General features: G+C 38.8%; 1 protein-coding gene across 3 annotated transcripts in view; it reads left to right on the top strand.

Moving 5' to 3' along the window:
* Nucleotides 1–19,230, top strand: part of LDAH (lipid droplet associated hydrolase) — a 119,395-nt gene that overhangs the window by 95,408 nt on the left and 4,757 nt on the right. For all 3 annotated transcript variants that reach the window (XM_027690212.1, XM_027690211.1, XM_027690209.1), the window contains exon 6: nt 7,887–7,969. In XM_027690212.1, the coding sequence (XP_027546013.1) occupies nt 7,887–7,969 (83 nt within the window). The remainder of the gene's footprint in view (nt 1–7,886; nt 7,970–19,230) is intronic.

The following is a 19,230-nucleotide window of genomic DNA, read 5'->3' on the forward strand; positions in this document are numbered from 1 at the left end:
CAAGTACAGGAAATCTCTGTATTGTTTCAAGAATCAAATATAAAGTTTATCTGTCCTGAGTTAGAAATATGTTTCTTCCCTGAAATCTGCTGAGCTTTCCAAGTTCCAGCATAGATCTGTTGATATCCATAGAATAAAATGACAACATTTTGGTTTAGAATATAGTTCTGTCATCTTTAGAAAAATAATAATAACAATGCTAGACATGTATTTCTTCAAAATCAGGAAATTTTCTATTTCACACATTATTTGCTTGGCTGCATTGTGGCTGTATCACTGTGTTTGAAGTTCAACTCAATAGATACAGGTATTCATGTAACAAGTGGCTGCTTGAATTGGTGGTTAAATAACCCTAAGCACTGAAAAGCTTGATTGATTTCAGTCATTATTGTTTGTGAAAACTAATAATTTAGCTGAAGGATATTAAGTCCTTACTGTGACACTTTGGGTTAAAGAGCTACCAATGATATAAAGCAGTCTTTTCTTTTCTGGATCCTTGATTTGAGCCCAATCGGGGTTCCTCTATCACAAAACCCCCACAAATAAATCTAACACATTTTGGCACAGTTTGTCGTCTCTGCTTAGCAAATATATGAGACTAAACTGACACTGATCCTTAATCACCTTTAATCCATGGAGAGGGAATGATCCTACCAGGGCAGGAAAAAGGTCATTGCCAGGATCATGGGGAGAAGCTAAGTTGGCAGTAAATTTCATAAGCCTGACCTGGGAATAAATGAGGGGCTTCCATACTGGAGGTAATCTGTGTATGTAAAAGATCTGCATATAAAAATTACAATATTTTATGAAGGTATTTATATGTTAAAAGCACAAAAAGCATAGTATTTGTCTTTTTAAACTTTGATTTCACTTTTAAGCTCTAAGGCCTAATTGTTTATTATACTTATATAATTAACTATAGATTTTTTTGTTATTAAACTCTGGTGACCTGGTTATGAATTACAAAGGGTATCAGCAAAACTTGAGATGGAATAGGACTCTACAGCTGTCACCAGGTACATTGACCATTTTCTGTAGGTTTGCAACCACTTGTTTTGTTCCCTTGTTTTTTGAGAAATGCTTTTCCTTTCCCTAGTTGCTGTGTGAAAAACCCACATGAAGGAATAGTTACAAAGGCCATGACACTGCAAAGATTCAAGTTATAAGCTTCATTTTCTGTACTTTGGATTATCTCACTGACCCAGGCTGACTCATAATGCATCAGTCCATCATATCCATAAATACAGATTTGGAGAAATGGATTTACACCATGAAAATTAAGAACAAAGACCACTGAAATTGGCTTTAGACTGTTAAACCAGATAAACAAACTGAAGAAGTGAATATATGTTTACAGGGAAAGCTGAAGAGCCTCTGTGTGTTCCTTTCCTAGAAATTCTAGGCTAGTTAAAGACCAAATCTTTAGGAGCCTGTTTCCTAGATGGGAATTGAGTGCACAGATGTACTGGGCTTTTGCATTACAAGCAAAGGATGAAAAAAAATAAACTTTGTTCCTTTCTTCCACAGTCTTTTCAGGAGATAACTGCATTTTATGTACCTTCAGTGGGTAGAGATGGCTTCATAATTCAAATCTCTGTGAGGCAGGATTTAGGATTCAGCTCCAGCCTTGATATTGCAAACTGTCCTTGCTAAGTAAAGTGCTTTCAAGCCACTGTGGGTCTCTGACTGGAGTTCTGAAGCACTCACATTCATGTCCATGAGAACTCTGTTCTCATTTTGGGGTCTGAACATCCAAGTTACCTTAAGTATGTGGTTTTCATCTCATTCACACATCCCATTATAACTGTGCTGTGATGGGGTTCTTCAGACACTGAATGTTGTCATGATTTATCACTGGTTAAGTCCCTCCTTTGGCAAACAGGTAGAACTGACTTGGTTTCAGTAGGAAGCTGTAGCAAGTGCACAACTTTTTATAAAACTCATGCAACCTATGGCAGGAGGAACTCTTTTCAGTTCAACCAATTACCACTTAGGGACTGATGGAAGACATGCCTATTTCAAACTACAGGACAGTTCTGATTCTTCAAATATTTAACACTGTCACTTCAAGCATTCCTGCTGAAAGCAAAGAGGCAGCACATCATATAAGGGGGTGTGTGCGCAGTATCGTGTCCTCCAAGCCTTTTGTGTTGGCTTCACTAAGCCAGTTCAGAGAAAAATTTTAAATTCAACAAGCACAGTATTCTCACAGAGGCATGTCTTGATTTTAGGTACTTACAGGTACTTACAGTCTACAAAACACACTTTTTTGACAAAGCAGCCTGAAGCATGTTTTTAAGATGAGGAAACTGAGACAGAGATTTTGTACTTTGCACAGGGTCTCAGAGGATTTCAGTGATAGTTCAGAAAAATTCCAGGCCTCCTGACCCTTCATCCCACAGTCTTATCTTTCACATGTAATGATTTTTCAGAATACTAATTTCAGTCTCCTTTTGCCTTTACTAAACCCCAGATATTTCCCTCTTCAATGAGTAGTGAGATACACTGGTGAATGCCATAGAGATTAAAGCTACATCTCACCCTAAGTCAGTATGGACACTGAGGTCACAACTCTAATACAGCTTCCATACAACCTATTGTTTGCATTTCCAATGTCTGCATTTTGAGCCAGAGTCCTGCAGATTTCTGACTGTGCTTTATTTTGTGCAGTGACTAGTTCTGCAGGTTTCGGTGAGACAACTTCATTACTCAGGAAGTTCAGCACGTGGACTCTGGGTTGCATTTTACATTCTACTTGAAATCATGACAACAACACCTAATAAATATTTTTTCCAGGACTCTTGATAATGATTCTCAGAATCTTTAGAGATTTTCAGTTAAACCAGGCATTGGCATGGGTTGGAAATCTTTCCAGATATTGTAACACCAGGTAGCAAGCACTGAGAAGGTGATCTCACAGGACAATCTTCCTCTTTAAAGCCTAGGGAAAGATCTCAGAGGTCATTCATTATCTAAGTCTTAGCTTCTGGTTGTACCCAGTTCACAGCCTGATTTTCAGAGCTGCTGAAAAGCTCAAAGTAACAATCCCTGAGAGCCTTTGAGATGACTTTCTAATTGCACACAGAAAAAGTAAGTAAATTCTTCTGAGTTTTTTCCTTAGAAAAAGCAGCTTGGTATTCATGAAATAGGGAAACAGAACAAGTTTTTTTGAAAAGGAAAGAACTAAATATTCAAAAAATGCCAAGGTTAGCAGAGTATAGCATTAGGAAATAGCAGAGAGATTTCTCCCTGAACTTGTGACTTAGCTTTTGAGAAAAATAGCTTTCCTGAAGAAGCCCAGATTGACATTCCACAGCAGCAAGAGAGAAGGTTACTGTTCCTGCTTTATAATGGTATCTCTTTCAATATAGCTTTCCATAGACATTAAACTTCTTACAGTATAATGTGGATTAGAGGGAAGCAGTGGATTTAGGCTATTTTGACCTTAATAAAGATTTTTACAGTGTCTCCCTATTATGTTCTTATAACAAAGTTTGGGAAATATGACATACCTGCAACAACTACTAGACAGATGTGTGACTGTGGAAAATGGGATTCAGGAGGATTTTTGAAACTTGAAAGATGTAGCTAGAAGAGTTTTGTAACAGTTTTATCTTCAGTCCTTTAGTATTCAGTAGTTGTGTTAGGGATGTGACTGGTGGATGTTTGCGGAGGTTACAGATGGCACTGTGCTAGAAGGTGCTGCATCTATGCTGGAGAGGAACGGGATCAAAGTGACCTTCACAAGTTAAGAGAAGTGTTTGGAGGGCAAGGAGAGGAGAATGCTGTCATTCCTTAAAGAGACAAGTTGTTCTGTACATAAATTACGTACAAGAATGGTAAATTACTGGTTAAGCAATAGTTCTGCAGGAAAAAATCCTGGGCATATCATGGCTCACAAGTTGATATGGGTTAACCTGTCATGCTGTAAAGTGAGACATGATTTTCATACATATGAAGAGGTCCTAACATTAATTTTATTAACTGCATTTGCAATTAGAGGAGCTCAGGGCAACACGCTTAATGTGAATGCGTCAAATACATATGTGCATCAGTTTCCTGTGGCAGCAAGGTTCATAGTTAATTGCATATGACATTAAAAAGTACTTCCTTTTATTGTTTTGTATTTAAATATATTGTGCTGTAAGAGAGGGAAAACCAGGGCATCCTGAAGTATCACAACATGATGACAACAACACATCTTTAATTGTACTTCTTTGATTGTTTTCACCACCATTCTCGGTTTTGCAGTGTCCTACAGAGGTTGTGACTCTCAGCACACAGCATATACAGCTCTTCAGGTGTGGGCATGTTGTGTGATTTCTATACTGGTACTGCAGAATTCTCCTTCTACTATATATGAATATAATAAATGCTTTGATTCAAATATTGAGTTAATGTGGACAGTGAACAGCAGTAATCTTAAGGGTCTCTGATTTCTGATTCCATTCTTTACATTAAGCTTGTAATGGAAAAAAATACTCTGATTTTTTTTTTCTACCTGTATCTTGCTTACCTTTTCTATAATTTAAATTTCTTTTACTAGTGCATTGATTTTTTTTCTCTCTCCTCTTCGGGTCTCTCACATTCTCCCTGCTGGTTCCTCACAAACTGACTAGTATTGTGTCCTGTGCAAATGCTGTCAATAAACCACTTATCCATTGACAAGATCATTAAGAAAAAGGTTACCAATTATTTAATTATGAAGCTGGACTAGAATTTTAAGCCAGGATTTATTCCACCTGCATTTTTAGGCACTTAAGTTTAAGTCTAAAGGTCTTATCACTAAAAAGAATTTTCTTGAGAGGTGATTTAATCCATCCTGAAAATGATCAATTTGCCAGGTGTGTTCAATAATTATTAGATATTTTAAAATAAAAATTTAAATGTTATTATTTTATTATTATTTATTTAACTTTTATTATTATAGGTTGAGGGTGTGTGTAAAAGTGTGATGAATCTAGACCTTATTCTTTGCTGTTATAAAACCCAGATTATCTAATCTAATCCTAAACTTTTTTCTTTGCTTCCAGACTCCTTCTTAACACATTGCAACCTTTCATTTTACAGCTGTTTAGTTCCAGCCAAAGTTTGTTGTGTGATGTGTAAGAGAGAGCTTTTAGATGATCTGTAATTTTTGTCATCTGGTTGTGCTTACTGAAGAACTTATAGATCATTAAAATGTTATTTTCCTGTATAAAATCAGTAGCAATTAGACAGGACAGTATTTTCTACTCCCCAAGCCACAGGACAGGGTGATTCTTGCATAGCAAGATAGTTACCAACTCAGTAATTCTCTATTTAAGGTTCTTAATACTCCTAAATATACCGTGATATGTTCTATATTCTCCACTGTTGCTGCTTCTTGATACCTCACTACTCAAATAGAAATTGTTATTGCCAGAAAAAGACTATAGAGAACAGAAATCTCCTGAATGTATTGAACAAGAAAGTTGGATGCCATAGAGGAAAGTAATTTACCTTCTAAACAACGTAATTATCTTCTTTAGCTGCTTCTTTAGCTGTACAAATTCTTTTGTAGAGCTCTTGTTTCTGATATACCTAAGGAATATTTTATTGTTTATTTTTAAATCTTTTAATGTTTGTTCTTGGAAACCTACTTTTGCTCTTTGCAATTTCCTCTTACTTAACGCCTGCTGAAGTTTAAGTTCCTGTTTATTGGTTTCCCTAGGATCATGTTTCCAAAATTTGAAGGATTTTTTTTTTCGGTTGAAATAGACTCTTGAACCTTCCCATTCATCCGGTTTAGCTTAATCCTGCCTTCCTGGTTCCCTTTCTTGCACAGTACCCAAGCCTTCAAAGTACTGCCCTTATTGCCTTTGCTGTCTTACTGGTTTACTATTAGGATCTCTGTGACTAATCTAAGTTTACGAAGTGTGTGGATTCCACTTCATTTCTTATTGTTTACTGAAAAAAAAAGATGCCAGCTCCACCAAGGGATTAGATGATCAGGTTGCTAGACACAAAACTATACGGAGACTCCTTTGCCCAGCAGAGTAGGATAGGACCAGTAAATTTTCTGGATTGTCTGTGTGATGTCACATCTGCATCCCTTTCATCTTGCCTAGGAAAGGAAGAACTTGAATTAGCTCTGTTCAATGTTTAATTGAAGAAGCCAGAGCTCTGCAGGTATAGAACTGAATTACATCTTCTTTGACTGGCTCAGAAGTAGATACTACTTTCTAGGAATAATTTTTTTTTACTGGAGAGCACTGGCTTTGTCTTTTAACATTCGATCTCCAGCGCCATCACTCATCTCTCCAGTGGCATTCTGCTTCCTTAGAGTAGTGCTGGAATTCAGCCAACTCCATGTTTTGGTCGTGACCAAAGACCTGTGTGATTACCATTTCCTCCCCTATCTCACAGTGTGCGAACGTATTACTCCTGTCTCAAAGCAGCATCGGATCCAACACTGTCATTAATTAGTTGTGCACAAAACTCCGTTGCTTCAGACTTTAAAAACAGTCAGTCTTTCCATTTTCTCCTGTATTTCAAGAGAGGATTTAGTGTTTTAAAATACTTTCAGTCATTCTAGGACCTGAAAATTGAAATGCTTTAAGGTAATTTAGCCACTCAGGGTCTTCCATTGGTTTTGCAAACTGCTGAGAAAGAAGATTATTGTAATTCATTTTTATTTCACATACAGGTTATGTCTCTGTGATCCACAAGCATAGAGGCTTCATATTGTGAGGTTAGGAGAGGCTTGGCTATCTTATTAGCCCAGTAAACTCACTGAGCAGACAAAAAGGGTAAAAGAAGTGCTAATTCTTTGTCTAGCTTCACATTTCTTCAGTACAGCACTGATGTCAGAAATGGACAGCCCTTATTAAAACACCCCTTGGAGGTGCAACATTGATGGTCATGTAGCAGCTCTGGGTTCTGCAGTTGAATACATGAGGTTTGTTCTACAGCAGAACTCGTAATCTAACAGTACTTGTTCAAAGCCAGGTCCTGCAGTGTACATTCAGCTTCTGCAGGTTCTGTTGTAACAGAAGCCAGGCAAGGTGGACACAATGTGATCCTTCTGTGTCAAAATGTTTAAATTTCTGAATATTCAGGCATCCAGACAAACCGACCCACTTTTCAGAGGTGCTAAGTTCCTATTGCTGTCTAATATACATGAGACATGCCAGAACTCAACACCTTATAAAATGAATTAGGTGTCCAAATGTTAGACTTAATTATTTATGTCTCTGAGACAGTATCTTGCAGACCAACTCACAATAAATTGCACTGAGCCATTTTTAATACTTTACATTCCAGAAAGGTAAGACTTAGACATTTGGTGTCCAGTCTTAGCTTGGTAGGTACCCTCAATATTATGCAGGACTGCAGTTTTCAATGATATTTGTAGTTGCCATTTTTTTTGTTATATGATATGTTGAATATTTGAATGACTTGCATGTTGGGATGTCAATAATTTAATCATCTATTGATTAGTAATGCCGTTTATTGTATGCTTTGTATTTAAAAGCCCACTTCTGTAAACACTTCATGGATGATTTATCATACCTTTACCTTTCTAGAAGCATGTAGGGAAAGCTCGTCATCAGAGATCCTTCTCTGGTTGGGAGAGAGAGAGAGTCATCACCATTGGCTGATTCAGAAGTCTGTAAGGGTAGAGTTATATTCCAAAGATGTCCCTTTCCATTAATTATGGAATTAATTAATAAGAGGTGACTTAATTTAGTCTATATGGCTTTTTACTCACTTGGTTAGGTGAAATAATTCTGGATTCTTTTCCATGGGATTGTAGAGACAGTGACTGCTCTGGTTGCTCTGCCTTTTTTCAGGGTTGGGCCCATCTTGTTTTTCCTGAAAGATTTGCTGTGTGCTTACACTATTGCATGTTTCTTTTTCTACAGCCAACATCTTGTACCTGGCAAGCCAAGAAATGATGAAGGTGGTGGAGAGAGACAGTACAACCATAAAGCAAAATTTAAAGAAGGTAACTATTTAATCCTCAGAGTTTTCACAGGAAGCCCACAGGCATGAGGAGCTGATACATCCAGTTATATTTGTGCAAAGCCAGAATTTCTGGAGGCTTGATTCTGCCTTTTTGGGAGTGTCATTCCATTTACTTTGGAGAAGCCATTAAAGGGGTCACTGGTCCTTAAAATGTCTTGATCCACACCTTTGTAATTGTAGCCTTCACCACTATCAGATGTTCCAAACCAGCTGGTATGTTTGCCTTTGTGGAGGACAAACAGCCTGTGTTCTGGTTGAGCCTGAGATGTGGTTCCCAGTGAGGCCTGGGTTCTGATCAGACAGGCAGATGGCCAGCCAGGAAATGAGTGCAGGATGATGGACCAAATCCCTTGACTTTGCTGCTGAACAGGTCAAGAAGAACACTCTGTTGTGGGCAGTCAGTTAATACCACAGGGTTCTGCAGGCTCAGTTTTTCCATGACGTCAAAAGATAATAGAGTGGAGTCAGCAAAATTATGGCTCCACAGTTTCAGCCATTGAACTGCAGAGTAAGAGGAATTCCTCAGAGGCTGGAGCTACTGCTCTACAGGTAACTTAATTCATTTCAGGGACCTTTCTCCTGCGCTGAACTTTCTTGTCTGTATCAATTTATTGTTGAAAGAGATTTTGTTAGGTTTTTGTCTGGACTGACAGCATTTTCCCAGGCACTTCCCAGACATGGTTCAAGGGTTGGCACAGGCCAGGAACTGCTCCTAATTGGAGTTCTGATGTGGTCACCCTGTTTTGGAGGCTGAGATAATTTAATAGTCTGGCCATGGTCAGACAATTCCAGATGGCTCATGAGCCAGAAAACTGTCACATTTAATAAACTTCTATTGGGGTAGCCTCTGTGTGAGTAGATAATCAGTATAACATATTATTCTACTGTGTCCCCTTCCTTCCCTCCATTTTTTTGTATCATCCCTGCCTTTTTGCTGGAAGAATGATTCCACCACTTTGCACTGACAGAGATTTTCCTCAGAGAATGGAATTTTCTGGGACAGAGGTCTTCTGTAAAATTACTTTATGCCTTTTAAGTAGATATGGTACAAAGTTCATTTCATAAATCAGTCCTTCTTTTTTGGCTAAAAATAGATTTTTTTTTTATTTATCCCATTTGCCTTCTCTGCACTTTGAAAGGTATGTTCATATTTTAGAGGACTTGAAATAGCACACGTGAACAGGGATCCCTACACTGCACCTGGCGTGCCTGGGCTTTCACATTTTTGCTGCGGAGCACTCAAAGTTCTCCTGCACTTCATGGGGAATCTCTGTGAAAAGACTGAGAGGCTGATCTTGTAGACTGCAAATATTCCCACTGTCTTAAACAAAACTCTTCATGGCTTGATCCAAAGCGCAGTGAATTTAAGGAAAGTGGTTGATTTTACTGACTGAATCACCGAGTGCCAGGGAGCTGGAGGGTCTGCCTGTTCCCTGAGGGAAGGGGAGCCACAAGTGACCCCACACAGGCAGTGCCCTCCCTCACCAAGCAGGATCCAGTTCCATACTCTGAGGAGAGTACAGAAACAGGGTCCTTTGACTGTCCTAGACAAGGCAAAATAATGAACCAGGTCCAGTGTCTCTCCAGAAAATCCAGTCAGGATCAAGAGGGTATGGGGCCAGAGACAGGAGTGGAGACAAGGCTACAACGTGGGTCCAAAGTCCACCCAGGAGGGATTGCCAAAGACATGAGGTAAGGCAAGGTGCAAGGTGGGAGCCATCCAAGCAACAAACTGTATAAGGTGGATCCAGTGTCAATCTATGACTCAGGGCAAGGGCTGGAGACAGATACTCTACAGTGTAGCTGAAGAGACAGAGACTAAAGGTGAAGGACAGAGCTGGAGACCCCAGAGCCATAGGGAGGGAGTGTGGGTCAGGTGCCAGGCAAGGCTGGTAGGGTTGTTAGTGCCCTGAAGCTGAGGGTGAGACTGCAGGTCACCCTGTTAGCCAGGATGCAAAAGCAGAGTGTGCAGAAGCAGGACTTCAGGTGCTCGTGAAAATGTTAGCCATAAGCACACTTGTGATTGTTGTGCTTGAAGTTAAGCATAAAAGTTTCATTGGGTGGGGATGGTGGTGGTGGTGACAATCAGCTGCAGCTCCAGTGACTTCAGGTAGTCTATCAGATGCCTCACATTACAAAAAACACTGATTTTGTGTGCTGAATGAAGGCCCATAGCCAACAGTAAGAGTTTGCAGGTGTCCAAGTCTGCTCCATCTGTGCTTTTGTTGACTCTCTCAATCTAAGCATGGCCTTGGCAGGCTGGAACTGTTTTAAACCTGTGTTAACTTTCTTTTATTGATTCTTCTATATCCTCATACTTTTAAAGTGGCAAACATACTCAAGAAAACAAAAAGCTGAAACGCGCTTATAAGAGTTGGCAAACTGAAGAAAAAGTAGGTCTAAAAATGCTTCTCTTTTTTCATCTCCTAGTAATTTCTGGGAATGTAAGAATTAAGGGAAAAATTTTGAATTGGCATCACGTTAAACTTGAAGAGTATTGACAATAAAAATGGGCTTAACTTATAAAGGTTGGAAGTTTATGAAAACAGGAACTATAGTCCAAGTTGCTATAGAACTGGCAAGCTGTTACTTCAAAAAAATTTATACTGTTTAGTAGTCACTGTGATCATATGGTAGAAGCCAATCTTAACACCTGACTTTGCCAGCTGCTATGGAATAGAACAGTTATTTCTGGATCTTATTTGCATTCTGTGATCTGAAGAAGGAGGAAGAAGAGACACAAAATTATTCCAATCTTTCCATACCAGGATTAACTATAATTGTTACTAGTTAGGGACCAGGAGAAATTTTATCACCAGACCCCAGATTCTTAGTCTAACAATGCTAATTGCTTGGATTCATGTTGAAAGAATGGGAGCTGGAATATTGTTTGGATAATGAAGTGAGGTTTTTCACTTATAATCTTCTAAAGTCAGAAGTTGTGCACATTAAATAGCAGTGGAACTGTATGAGGAGGATGGAGACCTGTCTTCTAACAAAGTAATATATGATAGAGCCTTTAAAATATTGTCTGTAAAACTACTTGTCTGGATCAGGCAGATGTGAATATACAGGAATTTGAGCTTCATATTTCAGTGACATGGGGGTTGTGATAAACCACAAAATCCAAACGAATAAGGTAGGGGATACTGATATAAGATTTGCTTGGCTTTGGTGGTTAATTATTAGCTATTAGATCGTGTCTAAGGCAGCTGAGCTATGTTCTTTCACTGTAATAACACCAACTCCCTTTCCTAACAGAAACTGGAGGCAAAGATACTACTGAACTAGAGGAAGTTTATTGTAATTCCTGCACAAAAGGAAGTGGGTGTAATTCTGTATTCTTAAAAGATGGATCAGCACTGAGCATCATGGAGCTCTTACAAGTAGAATTAAAAAAAAAAACCTTAAAAGGAACAGGAAAATGGATATGTTGGGCATTCACTAGCATGCCTGGAATGGACAATATTTTCATATAGAGGCTCTCTACAGCACTTAACTTGTTATTGTCTGCATCGTGCCCCATTCATTGCTCTATTTTATGACAGCCTTATTGACTTTTTTCTGTCAAATAAGGTTATAAACCTGTTATAATAAATAAATCCTTGTATAAATCAGGAAGATATTGCACCAAAGGGTAAAACTAGGGTGCTTACAGAGGAAAGTCACTAAAAAATCACCCCTCAGAGTTTATATTTATTGAGATATATCTGGTCCATTACTCCATATGTAATACACAGTAGTCCTATTTTCAAGTGTAGAATCTGCTCCAAAGTCCGCCTAAATCAATAGATCTTCCACAGACTTCAGGAATTCTTGAATCAGTGAATTTTCTGCAGTGGATCATAATTTCTTAAGACAATAAGCCATCTCCTCCAATTGAAAATCATGATTCTTCTGGTTAGCATCTTAAACCAAAAAAGGTTTATATGCTCCTTGAGTTTAGTTTTGCCAATGGTTTGGTGTAGAAGTTACATTGATTGCATAAGGAAAAAGACAGGAAACATCTGAAGGAGAGATACAAAGATCAAAAAAGAAAACCTTTTATCTGAGAAGAAATGTAAAAACTGGAAGTTTATGGACACATTAACCTATTTTCACTAAGTTTGTGGAAGTCTGTATAGTGAGTGGCTTATAACCACCCATATATAGATGGTTAGATGGGGAAGAAATTCAGTTTTGTAAAAATTAAATGAATGAAATACATGTTTACAATTTCATGCTTATTTCAATGATGTATTTAGAATTTGAACTCATGCAAGTTTATATCACACCAATAATTCCAAAGAAAATGTCTTCTCCAAGAGTATCAACTAAACAGTGGCATGCAGAGATTTAGAATAACAGCTGAAGAATTAAGTATTTCCTTTCTACAGAGAAGAGCTAGGTTTTTCTTTTGAAAAATTGTCTTTGCTAGAGAAATTTTTTAAAACTGAGCAACCAAGAACTATTTTGACCCCTAAGGCAGCTGTTTTGATGTTGCCCAGTTTTTGGGCAACAGTGTTTTTGTTTGAGTCTCTGTAGACGTCCACGGGGGTTTAGTAATTATTCCCAGTGAGAGGAGCATGATCTGAAGATATGTGCTTAAAAGAATACTACAAATGCCCACAGTCTGAGTGAGGTGCTTGCCTACATTTGTGAAAAACCTTCCAAACACTCTTTCTGAATAGGTACAAGGTGCTCTCTCAAGCCAAGAACACCTATTTTTTTGGTCTGGTCTCACATCCAGTTTGGTTTGCGCTCCCTGGAGGTGCAGAGTTGAAGCCAGGGAAGCTGCACATGTGCTTGGGGATTTTGGTGCCCCTGTCATTTAACCACAAGAACAGCCTTCTCCTTGAAGTGCCCAGAATGCCTAATCAGGGACTGTCAGCTTCTTTCCTTGATGGAAAAGGATCCCAGTGAGCATTTAAAAGTCCAGTGTACCACAGTGTACTTACCTGTGATATTTCACTTGTACTGTAACTGATCTCCTGTTACCATCGTTCATGCTGTGTGGTGTTCTAGTAAAGAAGCAATGACATTTTTGGGGTGAGTATAAGGTGTGTGCTGCACACAGTGAGCACTGACAGCAATATTTCCCCAGCCTTCTGTAAAATATTTGACAGTAGAATATTTACTTCCCCATACTTACCTTCTACTGTGCACAGCAATGCACAGCATTGCCCTTGACAGCCAGATGCTGATCCTGCTGTTGCAAGAGAGATCTGACTGATTCACCTTAGATAAAGTCCCACTGAATGTAGATGGTGTCGGGCTGATACTCAGAGGGAAATACTGTTTGCAGTAAATATGGTTGGAAGAATCTGGCCCAGTAATAGTATTGCTTAAATAGTGGTTTCAGGTCTGTTTGTTTTTATTTTGGTATTTATACAGACTTGACTTCTGAAATATTCATGTCCCTGACACATCTAAATATATACCCTCGAAATGCTTTTAAGTCTTTAAAGTGACATAGATAATATAAATAAGTTAATCACCCTGATTTGTTGATAAATCCTGTGCATTCTTTTTTAAAAGCACAGTTTTACTTTGTATTGAGTTTGACCCATCATTATCTGTGAGAAAGTGGAAATAAAAGTGGCCTCACATGATCTCATGGTTCTACGTGCAGAGCAGCTGGTAGCATTGCTAACAAACTGCAGCAGAGTTAAAGAGAAACCCTTTTCCCTTTGTCAATTTACCAAGTTTCAACACTGACAAAGGCATGAAAACAGTATGTAGGACACCATACCTGACACTGGGGAGAGGAGTAACAAACCTTAAATCATATGCAAAGTACCCACTGCATCAGGCCACGTCTCAAGGTTTGCATCTTAATTTCTCCAATAGCAAAATGTTTTTCCACCCCCTTTCTAGACAGGAAAGTGAGTTTTGTTTATGTTGGTTTAACAAAACTGACCACCGTCCTTATGTTAAATAAAATCACCACAAATACTTGGACTACCCATTACATCTTTACTGCAAGCCCTACAGGGCAGTATTTAAAAAGAGCGTTGTGTACCCCAGATTGTCAACTACCTCTTCTCAGAACAGTCCAATTGAAAATGTTTGGTTTTGCACAGCCCTTGGAAAGTTACGAAAAACCAGTTCTGGTAAAAGAAGCTGAGAAGCAAGTTCCCAAGACCTTGCCATCAAACTGGCTGATCTAAACCAGGATAGTGAGGGGAGAGAGACGGTGTCCCAAAGAGCCAGATCCCAAAGCATTTAGGGCTTCCTAGGGCAATGCCAGCTCTTTGAATTCCAATTAGTAAAGCCAAAGTACAACTAAAGCAAATTAAAAAAAAAAAAAGCATGTCCCAAACCAGTGTGTTCCCATGTCATTTATCCTATTCTTTTAGCAGGATAAGGTGGAGACACTTTCATAATTCCAGAGAAGCTAGGTCATTTTCTATAAACCCTGATTGAAACTAAAATTAATTTTGGGCTAATGCCTTTTAAACTAGTTTTCATCCAAGAACAAATGAATCTATTTGCTGGTTACTGTTGATAGATGTCACCCAGAGAGAAGCTGCTGTGGCAACCAGTGAATGTATGTGGGAGTAATGCTGATAAAATGTCAGTGTATCAGAGACAAGGATTTCAGCAAGGACACTGGTGCAGTCCTGCTATTGCACCCGTGCTGCTCGTTTATATCCACAGAGATCAGACCTTCGCTCTTTGCCATCAGCTGGAGTGGTGCCTGGCCATGTAATAAGATCCTAAAGTTGTTATAACATGTAACGAATTCCAGAGAGATAGAAGAAACTCAATATTTTTTAACTTTTTTGATTTCTTTTTCAGTGCTCTTCTACGACAGTTACAGAAGAGGCATAAAAGAAATCTCTCTGTAATTTATATTTTTGTGAACTGTCATACATACTATAACAAGTGCCAATGGAGTCAACTGCAGGAAATCTTTATTATTTTCTTAGAAACTCTTTAAAATGTAAACATCCTGTTGATACAAATCTCAGATTCTTCTGATGTTTACTTAGCAGCTGCCATCATTGTGCAGTGTCAGAGTACACACACCATATTACAGGGTACGAGGCTACTCAGACGTGTTTTTTACAGAAGCTAAGGCTGAACATACTTCTGAACCATTTAATGGAAATCAACTTACAACAATACTACTGCTATTTTAAAACTATTTGAAATTTAGAAATTGCATAACTATTTCAAACACGGTATTGAAATGACCAGCAAAGACAGCCCACATCCCCTTTACTCTGCTCTCATCAGATCTTGAAAGAGGACATGTTTCAGTCACTCACAGCAAGCAGGATATTGCATCAGGAATCATAAAGTCTTTCTCATGTCCAGTGGAAGCTGCCATTTCCCTTCTGAGTCAGGAATACCTGGAAGTCTCAGTGTTCAATATTGCAAAAGAATAAAAATAATCCTCTCGCCCTCATGGCAGAAAAGTTAAAAAATGCAAATATTGAAAAGTTTAAGCCCATAAGAAAATAGAAAGAACCTTTTATTTATTGTTTTGCAAATCTGTTTATTTTTAAGCTAGTCTCATTATTTTGGGGGCCTGACTCACCATTTCTGAATGCTTAGATTGGCAGCAGCTTCCCATGGCTGGTGCACTGGTTGTGCTGACTCAGAATGTCTTTACAGCCATGCACCGTCCACAGGAAAATATGAACTTTATAGATCCGTGCAAACCATACAGTGCATGCCAGTGTTCCCTACAATTGATAGAGATCCCATGTGCCTCTGGTTACACATGGTTCATTAATTATACCTGCCTGCCTGCTGCAATAGCAAAGCTCCTGATGTGAAAATGAAGATGAGAAGATTTAGATTCTGGAAACTTTTGTTTATATATGTCTGAAATTATTCTGTCTTAATATATTAGGAAAGTAGGTGACATTCTAAAGTCTGTATATTTCATGTCTGTGTCTGACACAGGCAAAGAGCAGACACATTTTGTCATTCAAAGGGAGACCCTCAACTCCACAAATAGCAGTCAAGTAGCTGTCAGGTTTCATAGGCCAACATCTGGATCACTGAATATTTGAACTTTGATTGCAGTCCTGCTCTTTTGCAGAAACCATTAATAAGGAAGCATTTTGAAAACAATTCTGAATTCTATTGGCAGTTAAGAAACACATTAAAGTTTTGGATGTGCAGGCATAGGCACACAGACAATGCACACACCAACATCTGCACATGAAATGAACAGACAAAATAACTGTAATATCAAATCAAGTCTCCTGTTTTAAAGCTGTTCTTACTTAGTTGGTTATAACATACCCAGACTTTAGTTGCATATATGACTCAAGTGTCTGTCCTACCTTGACTGTTTTTATTTCAGTGGAAAGGATTCTACAATATCTACAAATAAGGCTCAGGGGAAAATGCATTGTTTTCTCATGTTAACAATTCCTGGCTTGGAGGAGTCCAAGCATTAACTAACATGGCTAGATATTTATGTATGGGCACCTGAACGGTGCTTTATGAGTACACTTGTAGGAATCTGAAGGTGCAGCAGGCATTAGAGGTGCAGGTGACCCCACCAGAGTCAACAGAAATCCATCGAAGAAATCAAGGTGGAATTTTGTCCTTAAATGTAGACCTCTAGTTCAGTTTTGGGCACTGTGAAAAATACTCACCTGGCCTCCAGCTGTTTTGCCAGAAAGTTGTGAGTCTCTTATAAATTAACCTGTCATACCTGCCAGTCTCATGCAGGTGCCTCAGATATCTAGGGCATCTCACATGGCAGTAGGTACCCACACTTTGGCAATTGAGTTCTTAGTGGAACCTGAGGTGCAGGTTCACTCACCTTACAGTAAACACTTGCTGTGTCAGCTGAATAGCTTTCTAAGCACTGATGCCTTTATTGAGCCCATCTTTCCTGACTCTGTGATGGAAATTTGGATGCCTGGTACACATGTAAACACCACAATACAGGTACTGTATTTAGATGTTTTTATGCTGAACTGAACCCGACACTAGGAATAACTGATAGTCTGAGAGGTGTTTGAGGAGCAGCACTGGGAATAGAGGTTCTAGAAAAGCAGCTAGGATTGGAATTCAGACTCAGAATGGGGAAAAACCAGAAGACTAAAATTTGGACTTTGCATGGCAAGTGTGTGGGACTAGAATAAAAAGCAGAGTAGAAACCAGAAATGATGAGGTAAGGAGAATAGAGCTGAAATAATGAGCCAAAGGGTGTTTAGAGCAGTCTTGAGACCAGAAAAGGACAAGACAGAAGAAGTCATATTTGGAGAAAGTGTACAAATGACTGGACAGCAAGGCCAGTAGTTGGTAAATATTCTGCCCTTTTCTGGTGGGAATGGAACCTAAATTTCTAAAATCTTATTGCTTCTGTTCTCAGCAAGTGCCATTGGCAATGTTTGCCTTAAGAATAGGAATAGCAAAATAAAAGAGAATTGTAGAGATAAATAGTAACTGGTGATGACCTGGTGTTCCCAATGTAGGCGTCTCAGAGGGTTATTACTTTAACCAACAGTTGTCTGGTCCCATGGACTGAATGTCCATTGGTGACTTGAGCTCATTAATTTTGATCCTGCAGAGCATTTTTGCTTTAATTTCAGTTGAAAGGAGTTCATACACTCTGAGACTCTCCACGATGTGAACCACAGTACTGTAAATCTGGACAATCTTGGCATTTGCTTCAAAAACACATTACATATTCAAACTAGATCACTGATTTCTGTGCTGGGCACCTCCAGTGTGACACCCAGCAGGAAAGTATCCCATGTTCCTCTGGCCAGAAAGTGACAGTGCTATTTCTTTTAATTACACCATGACCTTAAGGGACAGAGGCCTAAAGCAGCAAATCTAGAGGTGCTGACACTGTTGACAAGACATGTAGGTGCCACATGTAAAATGCCTGGGTTTTGGTTTACCTCCTCGAAGCCTAGTAGTCTGTGTACACAAGCTTTGCTAAAACCAGTTGACATTGCATTACCAAGCATTTCACAGTTAGGGAGCACCAGTCTCATTTCAGATGCCTTCTCTGTATCCTTTCAGAGCTGCTTTCATTTTCCTTTTTCCTCTTTCATTAACCAAAGGAACTGTGTAATGAAGAAGACAGACTGAAGAACTCCTACCTTATCTGTGGTAGAAGGGGTAAAATGCCTGTTGAAAAAAAGAGGGAATTATATGAAATGAAAGGGAATAACTTCATGGTAAAGGCATGTAAATTTCACATCCAAGAATGGAATCTTGGTGAAGTCATTAATATTTTTCATGGATGGCCACAGTTTGTTCTCACTTTTCTGAGTATCTCTTTTAAGACCTTGAAATGTGTATTACAGACAGATAGACAGTGTTTCAGAGCACCTGCAAGTGCAGTCCGGGAGTGCTGTCCTTTGAATATAGTCAATACTGTGTAATGCTGCATACACTGGAAAACCAGCTTGAGGTGTTTCAGACTACACTACATGCTTTCAAATTAATATATGCAGTTTGACATTAATTTCTGTGCTCCTCACCTGCAAAATGGAGATAAAAATGGCCACTAAGGTGTTGCAAAACTAAATTAATAAATATGAGCATGCAGATCCTGTAGTGATGTGTGCCAGAGGAATGCAGAGCATAAAGAAAATAAATTCTGTCTGTAAACCATGAAATATGTAGTGAATAAATCCTCAGACCACACACAGAATTTAAAACGAAAAATACTATCAAATAGCAGCTCATCAGCTGAACATCATCCTGTCAGTGGATTGAACGAGTCAAGGATCCTTTGGATCATGCAGTGAAAGATTAAACTGTAATGCAAATATACCAGAGGCAAGCTAAGAATGCACATAAATCGTCTATTTAGGCATTTCCAAATCTGTGAGTTCTCAAGTTTACAACCTTACCTGGAGAACAGCCCGTTTCACAGTCCATGCAGACTAAGCCAAGTATTTTATCCACCTTTGTAACTGTAAATAGCTTTTCATCTTTTTCTTAATGATCATTATGTAATGAGACTCTGCAACTGGCCTTTCAAAAAACCTAATGAATTCAAGGACTACTCAAACTGGAGTTGCTCCATTGCTTTTTTCCCTCAGTTTCATAATCTTTATTTTTGTATCTGTTGGTAACAGAGCCCAGGGTTAAATGTAATTCAGTCAGATGGTTGGCTTCCAAAAGGCCTGAAAGCAGCTGGCCATTTTACATTGGCTTTTTTGAAGAGCTTTTGCTAGTGTGACATCCTGTGATGGATGAATCAAAGGCAAGATCAAAAGAAATTTTCTGCTAAAGCAAATGACAGACCTTGATTCCAGCAATTAGTGA

The sequence above is a fragment of the Neopelma chrysocephalum genome, unplaced genomic scaffold (assembly GCF_003984885.1).
Source record: "Neopelma chrysocephalum unplaced genomic scaffold, ASM398488v2 Primary Assembly neopelma1_80b, whole genome shotgun sequence".
NCBI lineage: Eukaryota > Metazoa > Chordata > Aves > Passeriformes > Pipridae > Neopelma > Neopelma chrysocephalum.